Below are 14,830 nucleotides of genomic sequence, written 5' to 3'. Positions count from 1 at the left end.
CGTTGGGCTCCCTGCATGGAGCCTGCTTCTCCCTCTGCCTCTCTCTCTCTCTCTCTCTGTGTGTGTGTGTCTCTCATGAATAAATAAGTAGAATATTAAAAAAAAAAAGCAGATCGGGATCCCTGGGTGGCGCAGCGGTTTGGCGCCTGTCTTTGGCCCGGGGCGCGATCCTGGAGACCCGGGATCGAATCCCACATCGGGCTCCCGGTGCATGGAGCCTGCTTCTCCCTCTGCCTGTGTCTCTGCCTCTCTCTCTCTCTCTCTCTCTGTGACTATCATAAGTAAATAAAAAAAAAAAAAAAAAAAAAAAGCAGATCAACAAACTACTCAACATTTGCCAATTATCTCTTGGAGTAACACAAGATAATAAAAATCCTGTTTTATTATAATAAATACATTATTCATATTATATACTATATGTATAATTTATATGAAATATACAATATATAATAAATATATGAATAATTTTATAATATAGCAATATATTAGATATAATAAACAATAATTTTTTATTTTATTAAAATAAATGATGTATTATTATGCTAATAAAAATCAATCAAAATTTATTCTCACCTTCATCAGGAAACTATCCAAGGGATCTTCTTGCCCTTTCATATTCATATAAGGGGTGCATCCATCAGTACCTGCTAAGTTTTTCTTCAAAAGGCTTGCTTTTCGTTCTGCCTTTTCTTTTTCAAACAGATGTACTCTGTGTCAGATATCGGGAGGTAACAACATCATGAAACCAACTTAGTTTTCAAATTTCAATTAAAAATAATTAAAAGAAATAATCCCCATTTAAAATATATTAAATACATGTATCGAGTAGAAGGGTACTTCCTATGAAAAGGGCAGTGTAATTACCCAACTATTTCTAGAGAGAGACTAGAAACGGCAGAGAAATGGAGAGAAAAATAATCCAGTGCTAGGTCCTCTAGTATTTCCCCCGGGGAAGGTCAATTTAAACCATCCTTTTCAAGAGGAAGTTTGAGCATGAATATCTGCCTGCCACTATTAATAACAATGTGATCTGCCTGCCACTACTGGTAACATTGTGATGATCAGGAAGTTCCACAGGGATACAAGTACTCCTATTTTAATAACACCTGATGGGTCTTCCACTGGGATTTGATGAGAGAAAAGGGAATTAGAATAATGATACAGCAATAGAGAACAGCATATATAAAAACTTGTTTTTATCAAATATACAAATAATTATTTGGTTCTTTTTTTGATTATTAATTGCTAGGTATTGTAATATTTCTATCCTGTACCCATATCTAGATTAAAGTTTCAATCCATCTTCTTTGTTTTTATTTTTGTTTTTCTCTTCTAAGAATTACAGCTTACAGAATTAATGACTTTGAGTCAGTTCAAAAGAAATTATCTGTATTATCTAAACAGAAAATTTAAACTCAAAAGGCTAGAGACATGCAAGACACACTTAAAAGATCTAACACACCTGTAACTGTAACCCTAGAGTGAGAATGGAGACACAATGGGACAAAAATAATATTTGAAAAAATAATGCCCAAGGTTCCAAACCTGATGAAATACATAATTGATAGATCCCATAAATTCTGTAAATCCTAAGCAGGATAGATACAAAGAAAGCCACACCAAGACACATCATAGTCAAACTACTACCAAGAAAAAGCACTCATCATTCCCTTCAAAGGTATGATAGTAAGACTGATGATTGACCTTTCAATAGAAACTACAGAAGTCAGAAGATAACTGGGTGACATCTTAGAGTGTTATAAGAAAAAATACTGGCAACCCAGAATTCTAGAGTCAAGAAAAAAAAAAACCTTCAAAATATGAAAATGAAATAATAAAGTTTCAGAAGAGAAAAATGGGAAAACTCTCAGAAGAAATGTATTTTGGAGACATGAGAAGAGGCTCCAGTCTAAGATGGTGACATGGGAAGGCCTTGGGCTCATCTCCTCCATGGAGACACCATGTCTACATCTATTTGTAGAGCAATTCTGCCTGAGGGGATGTTGAGGGCTGACTGGACAGCTTTTGCACAACAGAGGGTGGAGAGGCCACAGGAAGAGGCAGGAGAGACCGAGACACCTTAGCTGACACCTCTACAAACTCTGGGTCACTGGTGCATGCCAGCCCCAGATGCCCTGCGGCTTGGAGGGATAACTGAAGGTTAGAAAAACAACTGGAACATGGAAGAACTAGCCCTGGACTCCTGCCCAGTGGTGAGGGAGCTGCTGGAATTCTCTCTGGGTCAGAGAGGCTAGTAGGTGGCACAGTTTGTGTTCCCCTTCCACTTTGGTGATGCAGATGGAAGCAGGGTTCCAAATGCTGTGGTTGGTCTGCTGCCTCAGCAAGCACTGTATCCCTGACACAGATACTCTGGGGCACAGAGGAAAAACCAAGGTTTAAGAGAGTGTAAAGGAGCTAGGTCTAGAAACTTGCTGGGCAGTGAGGGAACAGATGGAACTCTCTCTGGGTAGAAGGGCTAGGGAGCACCAGGATTTATATTCCCTTTCTATCTTGATAGTGCAGAGAGGGCAAAGTCCAGGCACCATGGCCAGCCTGTCACACCAGCAAGCCCCATGCCCCTGGTCCACACCAGCCCCAGATACCCTGAGGCACAGAAAAGCCACGGTTTAAAAGAGGAACTAAATGTATGTAAAAGAGCAATCCCTAGAACTCTGAAAAACATCAGGGGTAGCTGCTAGAACTCTTTCCGTGCTGAAGGGGCTGGTGAGCTCCATAATTGCATCTCCATCCACCTTGATAGTGTGGATAGGAACAAGGTCCAGGCACCTCAGTGAGCCCTAGGTCTCTAGCCCATAACAACCCCAGCTGTCTCACAAAGACAGCCCCAGCATGACACACACTGGGACACCCCTGGTCCAGCAATCACTAGAGCTCCAGCATCATGCCAAGGTGACACAGGTGCAAGGCACCCTGGAAAATTCCAAGCTCACACCACTTCAGCTCCAGACAGCTTATTAGGGTGCACCTGATGCAGAACACTCTGGGGCCTCTTACCTAATGGAGGCTCCAGCCGCCTTGCCACAGTGCACCCTGCACAGAATCCCCTGGGAATTCCTAGCCCATGCTCGTCTCAGCTCCAGCTGTCCTGCAGAATACCTCCTGCATGGAGCACCCTGGAACCACAACCCCACACCCCACCTCAGCTCCAGCCACCCCACCATGGTGCCTCCTGTACAGAGCATCCTGGACAACCTGGTCCATGCCAGCCTCCATTCTAATCACGCCAATAGGGCACCATCTGTACTGAATACCTCAGGACACCCTCGCTTTCACCCACTTCTGCTTTAGCTGTCATCCCAGGGTGGTCCTGTGTAGCACCTCAGAAGCCCTTGGCATGCCTCATCTCAGTTCCAGACATCCCACTGGGGCACTTCCTGCATCAAGTGTCCCTTGTCCCCCTGACCCATGCCCCACCTTGGTTCTAATTACCCTATCAGGTCACCCTGTGCACAGTGCCCCCCCCCCAAGATGTCTGGTGTATACCCACTTTCATTTCAGCTACCCTGCCAGGGTGCCTTTCGCACAGATAACCCAGAGACCACCCCAACTTGTGCCCACTTAAGCTTCAGGTGTCCTGCCAGGGCAATTTGCATGAAAAGCTCCAGGGCCCATTGGCTTACACTCACTTCAGCCTCAGTTGTCCTGCTGGTGCACTGTCTGCACCGAGTCCTGGGACCACCTAAGTCCACACTCACTTTAGCTCCAGCCATCCCACCAGTGTAGCCTCAGCATGGAGGAAACTAGGACCCCCAACCCATGCCAGACAGCTCCAGCTAGCCATCCAAAGTCACCAGGCACACACAGTCTACACAGGAGAAGACACTACACAAGACCATTCCTTCAAGTTTAGGAGAAGTTACTGTGCTGACTAACTCATAGAAACAGTCCAGCAAAATGGGGAGACAGAGGAATATGGCCTGAATGAAAAAACAAGACAAAACCCCAGGGACACCTGGGTGGCTCAGGAGTTGAGCATCTGCCTTCGGCTAGGGAGTGATCTTGGGTTCTGGGGATCGTGTCCCACATTAGGCTCCCTGTGAGGAACCTATTTCTCCCTCTGCCTATGTCTCTGCCTCTCTCCATGTGTCTCTTGTGAATAAATAAATAAAATCTTTTTTAAAAAAGACAAAACCCCTGGGATCCCTGGGTGGCACAGCGGTTTAGCGCCTGCCTTTGGCCCGGGGCGCGATCCTGGAGACCCGGGATCGAATCCCACATCGGGCTCCCGGTGCATGGAGCCTGCTTCTCCCTCTGCCTGTGTCTCTGCCTCTCCCTCTCTCTGTGTGACTATCATAAATAAATAAAAATTAAAAAAAAAAAAAAAAGACAAAACCCCAGAAAAAGAACTAAATGAAATGGGAATAAGAACTATGTCTGACAAGGAGTTTAAAGTAATGATCATAAAGATACTCATCAGACTGGAAAGAAGACTAGACTCAGTGAGAACTTCAACAAAGAGAAAGTACAGAAAAGAACCTATCATAATTGAAGAATAAAATAAATGAAATAAAAAATACACTAGAGGGAATCAACAGCAGATTAGAGGATGGAGAAGAAGGTGTAGCAATCTGGAAGACAAGGAAATGGAAAGAACCCTAGCTGAACAGCAAAAAGAATAGAGAATTTTTTTATAAAAAGAGGATAGGTAAGGGACTTCTCAAACAAAATCAGGCAAACAAACATTTGCATTATAGGGGTCCCAGAAGGAGAAGAGAGAAAAGGGAAGAAAACTTATTTGAAGAAATAACAGCTGAAAAATTCCCTAATCTGGGGGAAGGAAATAGATCCAGGTTCAGGAAACATGGAGAGCTCCAAAGAAGATGAACTCAAGGAGCTCCATATTATCAACATGCAATAATTAAATGTCAAAGGTTAATGATAGAGAATTTTAAAACTGTGAGAAGCAACCAGTTACATACAGTGGAAACCTCATGAGTCTATCAGCTGATTTTTCAGCAGAAACTTTGTAATCTAGAAAGGTGTGACAAAGAGCTGAAAGGAAAAAACCTACAACCCAAAATAGTCTACCTGGCAAGGTAATCAATCAGAATTGAGGGAGAAATAAAGATTTTCTGAGACAAACAAGAGTTAAAGGAGTTCATCACCACCAAACTAACCTTATAAGAAATGTTAAAGGGACTTCTATAAGTGAAAAAGGTTAGGCCATAAGTAGAAGAAAATTATGAATCAAAAGATATAAAATATATGACAGCATATACATAAGATATAGAGGAGAGAGTAAAAAAATGTTCTTTTAGAATGTGTTCAAACTCAAATCAACTTACTATAAACTGCTACATATTTAGAGTCCTATCTATGAACCTCAAGGTAACCACAAACCCAAAAGCTATGATAGATACACAAGTAATAGAAAGAATTCAGGCCTAACACTGCAAAAAGTCATCAATCACAAAGAAAGAGAGTGTAAGGAGAAGATACAATAACTACAACAATAATTGGAAAACAATTAACAAAATGAAAATAAGTACATACCTATCAATAATTACTTTAAATGTAAATATTCTAAATGCTCCAATCTAAAGACAAAGGGTGGCAGAATGTATTAAAAAAAAAACCATCTATATACTGCATACAAGAGACTCACTTCAAACCTAAAAACACATACAGATTGAAAGTGAAAGGATAAAGAGATACCATGCAAATAGAAATGAAACAACAACAAAAACAGAATAGCAATACTTATAACAGACAAAACAGACTTTAAAACTAAGACTGTAACAAGAGACAAGAGCATTACATAATTATAAAGGGGTCAGTTCAACAAAGTATATAACAACTGTAAATATCTATGCACTCAAAATTGGAACATCTAAATACATAAAACAGACATTATACATAAAGCAAGAAATTGACAATACAATAACAGCACGGGACTTTAACATCCTACATACATCAGCGGATGGATAATCCAGGCAGAAAATCAATAATCAATAAGAAAATAAGAAAAAAAGTGTCTTTGAATGATATATTAGACCAGATGGATTTAACAGATATAGAGAGAACATTTCATTCAAAACAACAGAATACATATTCTTTTCAAGTGTTCATGGAACATTCTCTAGGATAGACCACACTTTAGGCCATGAAACAAGTCTTAATAAACTTAAGAAGATTGAAATAATATTATATATCTTTTCTGGCCACAATGGTGTGAAACTAAAAATTAATTACTGGAAAAAAAAACACAAAAAACAAATGGAGACTAAACATGCTGCTAAACAGTCAACATGTCAGTGAAAAAAAAATCAAAGAGGAAATAAAAAATACATGGAGACAAATGAAAATGAAAACACAGTGGACCAGAATTTTGGGGACACAATGAAAGAAGTTATAAAAGGGAAATTTTTAGCAATACAGGTCTATGTCAAGAAACAAACAAAAGTCCCAAATAAACAATCTAACCCTACACCTAAAGGACCTAGAAAAAGAAGAACAAACAAAATCCAAGTTTAGAAGAAGGAAGGAAATAATAATAAAGCCTGGAGTAGAAATAAATGAAATAAATAAAAGAAAGAAAGACAGAAATAAAGAAAAATAAAATAAAATATCAATGAAACCAAAGCCAGTTCTTTGAAAAGATAAACAAAATTGATAAACCTTTAGCCAGATTCATCAGGAAAAAAGGACATAAGGACAAATACATAAATCAGAAATGAAAGAGGAGAAAATTGACACGATGGAAATACAAAGGATTATAAGAAGACTACTACAAGAAATTGCATGCCAACAAGTTGGATAAACTAGAAGAAATATATAAATTCCTAGAAACATATCTTCCAAAACTGACTCAGGAAGAAATAAAAAATCGGAACAGACCAATTACTAGTAATAAAATTGAATCAGTAATAATAATTTTTAAAAATCTCTCAACAAACAAAATCCAGGACTAGACAGATTCACAAGTGAATCCTACTAAACATTTTTTAAAAAGTTAATACCTATTCTCCTCAAATTATTCTAAAAAATCAGAAGAGGAAGGAAAGCTTCCAAATACATTCTAGGAGGCTAGCATTACCCTAATAACAAAATTATACAAAGACACTCCATAAAAAGAAAACTACAGGTCAATATCTCTAACAAACACAGATGCAAAAATCCCCAAGAAAACAGGAGCTAATTACATTCAAAGGATCATGAACCATGATCAAGTGGGATTTATTCTGGGGATGTAAGGATGGTTCAAATTCATCAATTCATATCAATCAATGTGATAAATCACATTAGCAAAATGAAAGATTAAAATCATATGATCATCTCAATAGATGCAGAAAAAGCATGTAACAAAGTTCAATACTCCTTCATGATAAAAACTCTCAATAAGGTGGATTTAGAGGGAACACACCTCAACATAATAAGGGCCATATATGGAAAACCCACAGCTAACATCATACTCAATATTTAAAAACTGAGAGTTTTTCCTATAAGATCAGGAACAAGACAAGTACGTTGATTCTCACCATTTTTATTCAATATAGTACTAGAAGTTCTAGCAACAGTAATCAGACAAGAAAAAAGAAATGAAAGGCGGGAAACACCTAGGTGGCTCAGCGGTTGAGCATCTGCCTTTGGCTCAGGGAGTGATCACGGGGTTCCGGGATCAAGTCCCACATCAGGCTTCATGCAGGGAGCCTACTTCTCCCTCTGCCTATGTCTCTGCCTCTCTCTCTGCGTCTCTCATGAATAAATAAATTAAATCTTAAAAAAAAAAAGGCATCCAAATCGGTAAGGAAAAAGTTAAAATGTCACTATTTGTAGATGACATTTGTATTCCTGACATATACAGGAAACCTAAAAACTCCACTGAAAAACTATTATAAGTAAAAAATGAATTCAGTAAAATTGCAGCTTACAAAATTAATACATATAAATTGATTACATTTCTATACAAAAACAAAGGAGCAGATAGAGAAATTAAGAGAACAATCCATTTATAATTACAGCAAAAAGAACAAAATATCTTGGAATAAACTTAACCAAGGAGATGAAACACCCATACTCTGAAAAGTATAAAACATTGATAAAAGAAATTGAAGATGATACAAATGGAAAGATATACCATACTCATGAGATTAGAAGAATTGATAATGTTAAAATGTCTATAATACCCAAAGCAATGTACACATTTAATGCAATCCCTATCAAAATATCAACAGCATTTTTCAGAGAACTAGAGCAAATAATACTAAAGTTTGTATGGAACCACAAAAGACGGACAAAGCAATCTTGAGAAAGAACAAAGCTGGAAGTATTCACAATCCAAGATTTCAAACTATTCTACACAAGCTGCAGTAATCAAAACAGTATGGTACTGGCACAAAAATAGATCCACAATTAGTGGAAGAGAATAGAGTCCAGAAATAAACCCATGTTTTTATGGCCAATTAATCTATGACAAAGGAGACAAGAATATACAATGGGAAATACCACTCTCCTCAACAAATGGTATTAGAAAAACTGGACAGCTAAATGCAAAAAGAATAAAACTGTACCACTTTCTTATCCCATACATAAAATTAAACTCAAAATGGATTAAAAAACCTAAAACTGAGGCCTGAAATAAAATTCCTAGAAGAAAACATAGGCAGTAATATCTTTGACATTGGCCATAGAACATTTTTCTAGATGTGTCTTCTCAGACAAGGAAAACAAAAGAAAAATTAAATTATTGAGACTCCACCAAAGTAAAAAGCTTTTGCACAGTGAAGGAAACCATCAACAAAACAAAAAGCCTACTGAATGGGAGAAGATATTTGCAAATAATAGACCTGATAAGGGGTTAATATCCAAAAGAACTTAACACAACTCAACAATAACTCCTTCCAAATAGTCCTGTTAAAAATAGGCAGAGGTCCTGGATATTCTTCCAAAGGAGACATATAGATGGCCAACAGACATATGAAAAGATGCTCTAATCATCAAAGGAGTGCAAATAAAAACAACGAGATATCACCTCACACCTATCAGAATTGCTAAAATCAAAATGGCAAGAAATAACAAGCGTTGGCAAGGATGTAAAGAAAAAAGGAATCCTTGTGCACCATTGGTGGGAATGCAAACTGGTGCAGCCACTGTGGAATACAGTGTGGAAGTTCCTCAAAAAATTAAAAATAGAATTATCACATGACCCAGTAATTTACTGGGTAAATTTACCCAAAGAAAATGAAAACACTAATTTAAAAAGGTAAATGCATGCCTATGTTTATTGCAGCATTATTTGCAATTGCAAAGATACGGAAGCAACCAAAGTGTCCATCAATAGATTGGATAAAGAAGATATAATAGATATAGATATAGATACAGATATAGATAGGTAATGGAATATTACTCAGCCATAAAAAGAATGAAATCTTTCCATTTGTGACAACATGGAGGATTGAGAGGGTATAATGCTAAGTAAAAGAAATCAGGGGATCCCTGGGCGGCCAGCTGTTTGGCACCTGCCTTTGGCCCAGGGCATGATCCTGGAAACCCGGGATTGAGTCCCGTGTCAGGCTTCCTGCATGGAGCCTCCTTCTCCCTCTGCCTGTGTCTCTGCCTCTTTCTCTCTGTGTGTCTCATGAATAAATAAATAAAATCTTAAAAAAAAAAAGAAATCATACAGAGAAAGAGAAATACTGTCTGATTTCACTTGTGTAGAATTTAAGAAAAAATAAATGAACAAAGGAAAAAAGAGACAAATAAAAAAACAGACTCAAATATAGAGAATAGAACTAAGAGGACATTTATTATGATGAGCACTGAGTAATGTATAGAACTGTTGAAGCATTATATTGTACAACTGAAACTAATATAACAGCATATGTTAATTATACTTGACAAAGCAAAAGCAAAAAGTCCATAGTTAATCATTTGGCAGCCTTATTCAAAATTCTGTTGAAGAGTTTACAATGCTTGCTCAGCTCTTAGGGGTCAAACTATAGACCAATTTCAGGTCATGGCTTATCACTAAGAAAATATTTATTTGGGTGATGAATTGCTTTTAATCAGTTCTTCATTTGAACTCTGTCAATCTTTTTGAGACACTGCAAAACTAGAAAAAAGTTTTTCTTGCTGGCCTTTGATTTTAACTAATTTCTTAATCTGAGTAAAGACTTATTTCCTTAGTTTCAAGCTCAGATATCCTTTCATTTCCTTAAGGGATTTCCTTTTTCTTTGAAGTTTTTATTTTTTCATTTTAAGTAATTCTACACCTAGTGTGGGTCTCCAACTCATGATCCTGAGATTGAGAGTTGCATGCTCTTCTAATTGAGCCAGCCAGCTGACACTATATTTTCTTTTTAAAAGTGATTTTGGGGGGGACCTGGGTGGTTCAGTTGGTTAAGTGTCTGCCTTCAGCTCTCAGGTCATGATCCCTGAATCCTGGGTTTGAGCCTCACCAACAGGCTTCCTCCTTAGCAGGGAATATGCTTCTCCCTCTGCCCTTCACCTTGCTTGTGCGCTCTTTCTCTTTTTCTCTCACTCGTTCACTCTCTCAAATAAACAAATAAGATCTCTAAAAAAAATAAAAGTATTTAGGAAATGCAAGACCCAGAAAAAACTTCAACCTATCAGTTAAGCCATTACATAATAACCAACATGGAAACAGCTACACCAGGATTCATAAGTGAATACAACAGCTTTCCATATTGTATGATATCCTTAAATATGTTGTTAATGCTCTAAGAGGGAAAATTAATGACTTTATTTCTCCTGCTACCCACCAAGTACATATGATTAAATATCTCCTTTCTTTGCATACCAACTAAGTAACCACAAGTCTAAGAATAATGTATATATATAAAAAAAACACATGGTTATCCCAATGGATGCAGAAAAATCATTTTTTAAAAAGTAAAACCCAATGGATTTTCATGATAAAAGCACTTAACTAGAAACAGAAAAAAATTTCCTCAACCTGGTAAAGGGCATCTATTAAAAAAAAATCGCATAGAGGGCAGCCCAGGTGGCTCAGCGGTTTAGCGCTGCCTTCAGTCCAGAGCATGATCCTGGAGACCCGGGATCCAGTCCCGCGTCAGGCTCCCTGCATGGAGCCTGCTTCTCCCTCTGCTTGTGTCTCTGCCTCTCTCTCTCTCTCTGTGTGTCTCTCATAGTAGATAAATAAAATATTTTTAAAAAACCCATAGCTAACATCATACTTAATGGTGAAAACTGAAAGCTTTCCACCTAAAATCAAGAACAAAACAAGGGTTTGTTTCTCACTGCGTCCATTCAACATTGTGCTGGATGTTTTAGCCAAGGCAATTAGGCAAGAAAAATAAATTAAAAGCATTCAGATTAGAAAGAAAGAAGTAAATCTCTTTGAGATGACCCGGTCTTAGATAGAGAAAATCCTAAGGAATCCACAAAATAAAACAAACAAGAAAATCAATTTTTTGAACTAATAAGAAACACTAGCAAAGTTGTAAGACGCAAGACTTGTTAAAAAAAATCTATTGGGCAGCCCTGGTGGTGCAGCGGTTTGGCGCTGCCTGCACCCTGGGGCGTGATCCTGGAGACCCTGGATCGAGTCCCACATCGGGCTCCCTGCGTGGAGCCTGCTTCTCCCTCTGTCTGTGTCTCTGCCTCTGTGTGTGTGTGTGTCTCTATGAATAAATAAATTTTTAAAAATCTATTATATTTCTATTCCTTAAAAATGAAGAACCTGAAAATGAAACTAAGGAAAAAATTCCATTTCCAATGCATAAAAAAATACTTAGAAATAAATTTAACCGGGGATCCCTGGGTGGCGCAGCGGTTTGGCGCCTGCCTTTGGCCCAGGGCGCGATCCTGGAGACCCGGGATCGAATCCCACATCGGGCTTCCGGTGCATGGAGCCTGCTTCTCCCTCTGCCTGTGTCTCTGCCTCTCTCTCTCTCTCTCTCTGTGACTATCATAAATAAATAAAAATTAAAAAAAAAGAAAAAGAAATAAATTTAACCAAAAATATATAAGACATATATACTGAAAACTATAAAATATTGTTGAAGGAAATTAAAGGCCTAGTTAAGTGGAAAGATGTCTATGTTCATGGATTGGAAGACTTAATATTACTCCCCAGGGCACCTGGACGGCTCAGTTGGCTGAGTGTCCAACTCTTGATTTCAGCTCATGTCACGATCTCAGGGTCATGAGATTGAGCCCCAAACTGGGCTCTGCACTCAGTGAGGAGTCTGCTTGAGATTCCCTCTCTCCCTCTCCCCTTGCCCCATGCCCCCCCTCAAATTTTTTTTTTAAAGATTTGATTTATTTATTCATGAGAGACACAGAGAGAAAGAGACAGAGACACAGGCAGAGGGAGAAGCAGGCTCATGCAGGGAGCCCGATGTGGGACTCAATCCCAGGACTCCAGGATCATGCCGTGGGCCGAAGGCAGGCACCAAATTGCTGAGCCACCCAGGGATTCCCAAATAAATACTTTTTTTAAAAAAAGATGACATTACTCCCCAAATTGATCTATAAATTCAACATAATCCCTATTCAAAATCTCAGTTGTCTTTTTACAGAAATTGACAAGGTGATCTTAATATTTATAAGGAAAAGCAAGAGACCCAGAATAGCCAAAATAATCTTGAAAAAGAAGATAAACTTGGAGGACTCAAACTTCAAAACTTACCACAAAGCTACATTAATCAAGACAGTGTGGTACTGGTGTAATGATAGACATATAGACAAACAGAATTCAGAGTACAGAATAAACCTATGCATTTATGATCAATTCCTTTTTTTTTTTTTTTTTTTTGCAAGATTGCCAAGACAACTCAATAGAAGAAAGAAGGGTCTTTTCAACAGGTAATGCTGGAACAACTAGTGGATCTTCACATAAAAAAAAGAATGAATATGGACTCTTAGCTTGCATCATATACAAAAATTAATCAAGTGGGACACCTGGGTGGCTCAGTGGTTGAGCATCTGCCTTCAGCTCAGGGTGTGATCCCAGGGTCCTGGGATGGAGTCCCACATCAGGCTCCCCACAGGGAGCCTGCTTCTCCCTCTTCCTGTGTCTCTGCCTCTTTCTCTACGTCTTTCATGAATGAATAAATAAAATGTGTTAAAAAAAATTAGTCATGATGTACCAGAGACATAAATTTGAGCACTAAAACTATGAATCTTTTTTCTTTTTTACAGATTTTATTTATTAATTCATGACAGACACACACAGAGAGAGGCAGAGATAGAGAAAGAGGGAGAAGCAGGCTCCATGCAAGGAGCCCAATGTGGGACTCAATCCTGGACCCAGGGATCATGCCCTGACACGAAGGCAGATGCTTAACTGCTGAGCCACCCAGATGTCCCTAAAACTATGAATCTTAAAAGAAAATGCATGTGTAAATCTTTGTGACACTGGATTAGGCAATGGTATCTTAGATATGACACCAAAGACTCAAGTGACAAAAAATAAAACTTCCATCAGAATTAAAATACTTTGTGCTTCAAAAGATGCTCTTAAGAGTAAAAAGACAGGGCACTTGTCTGGCTCATTCCAAGAGGCATGCAATTCTTGATCTTGGGATCATGAGTTTGAGCCCCACATTGGGTGTAGAGATTACTTTTTAAAAAGTTTTAAAAAAAGAAAGTGAAAAGACAACCCACAGATGAGAGATAATACATTTATCTGATATGGCTTTAGGATACAGAACACATAGAAAACATAACTCAAAAATAAAAAGACAACCCAATTTAAAATTGGACAAAGGATTTGAACAGATATTTGTACAAAAAGAATATACAAATGACCAAAAAGCACACAAAAAGATGTTCAACATCTTTAGTCTTATGGAAATACAAATTAAAATCACAATGAGATGTGATTTCATATCTACTATAATAGCTATCATAAAAAAGATGAATAATAACAAGTGTTAGGATGTGGAGTAATTGGAATCCTTAGACCTTGCAAGTGGGAACATAAAATGATGCAGCTGCCTTGGAAAATAGTCTGGAATGTCCTCAAAAGTAAACATACAGTAGTTACTTTATGACCAAGCAATTCTACTCATACAAGAATGATCATAGCAGAATTCATAAGGCTCCTCCAAAAAGGAGAAACAACCTAATGTCCATGAACTGAAGAATGGATACGGGGATCCCTGGGTGGCGCAGTGGTTTAGTGCCTGCCTTTGGCCCAGGGCGCGATCCTGGAGACCCAGGATCGAATCCCACGTCGGGCTCCCGGTGCATGGAGCCTGCTTCTCCATCTGCCTATGTCTCTGCCTCTCTCTTTCTCTCTATGTGACTATCATAAATAAATAAAAATTAAAAAGAAAAAGAATGGATAAGCAAACTGTGGTATATTCATACAATAGAATTTTATTTAGCCACAAAAAAGGAGTGAAGTATGTATACTGATTCATGCTCCAACATGGATTAATCTTAAAAATAATTTCAGTACTAACTGAAATAAGTGAGACACAGAAACCATATCTTGTATGATTACATTCATGTGAAATATCCAGAAAAGATAAGTCCATAGAGAAAGAATGTAGATTAGTGGTTGTCAGTGACCAGAGAGAGTGGTATGGGGAGTAATTGCAAATGGACCTAGGGTATCTTTGGAGGGTGATGAAATGTTCTGGAATTGAATGGCAATGATTGGGAATGATCGTACAACCTTGTGAATATTCTAAAAACTACTGAATTATATATTTTAAAGAGGCAAATTGTTTTAGAAGGGTGAATTTTAATGGTACATGAATTATCTCTCAATAAAAAGGTCTTTTTAAGCATAATAATTTTGAGTTAGGTATTACATGAAATCCTACTAAGTTTAAATTCTGTGCTCAATCAGGAATATGGAGTTGTTGGGTTTTTT

General features: G+C 38.0%; 1 protein-coding gene across 6 annotated transcripts in view; it reads right to left on the bottom strand.

Moving 5' to 3' along the window:
- The window catches only part of LOC129496227 (coiled-coil domain-containing protein 170-like), a 56,129-nt gene that overhangs the window by 15,515 nt on the left and 25,784 nt on the right, over positions 1 to 14,830 (bottom strand). For all 6 annotated transcript variants that reach the window (XM_055304296.1, XM_055304295.1, XM_055304294.1 and 3 more), the window contains one exon: positions 574 to 709. In XM_055304296.1, coding sequence (XP_055160271.1) covers positions 574 to 709 — 136 coding nt within the window. The remainder of the gene's footprint in view (positions 1 to 573; positions 710 to 14,830) is intronic.

This window comes from Nyctereutes procyonoides, unplaced genomic scaffold (assembly GCF_905146905.1).
Source record: "Nyctereutes procyonoides isolate TBG_1078 unplaced genomic scaffold, NYPRO_anot_genome, whole genome shotgun sequence".
Taxonomy (NCBI): domain Eukaryota; kingdom Metazoa; phylum Chordata; class Mammalia; order Carnivora; family Canidae; genus Nyctereutes; species Nyctereutes procyonoides.
The sequence above is the reverse complement of the archived record's forward strand: the minus strand, read 5'-3'. Positions and strand labels throughout refer to the sequence as shown.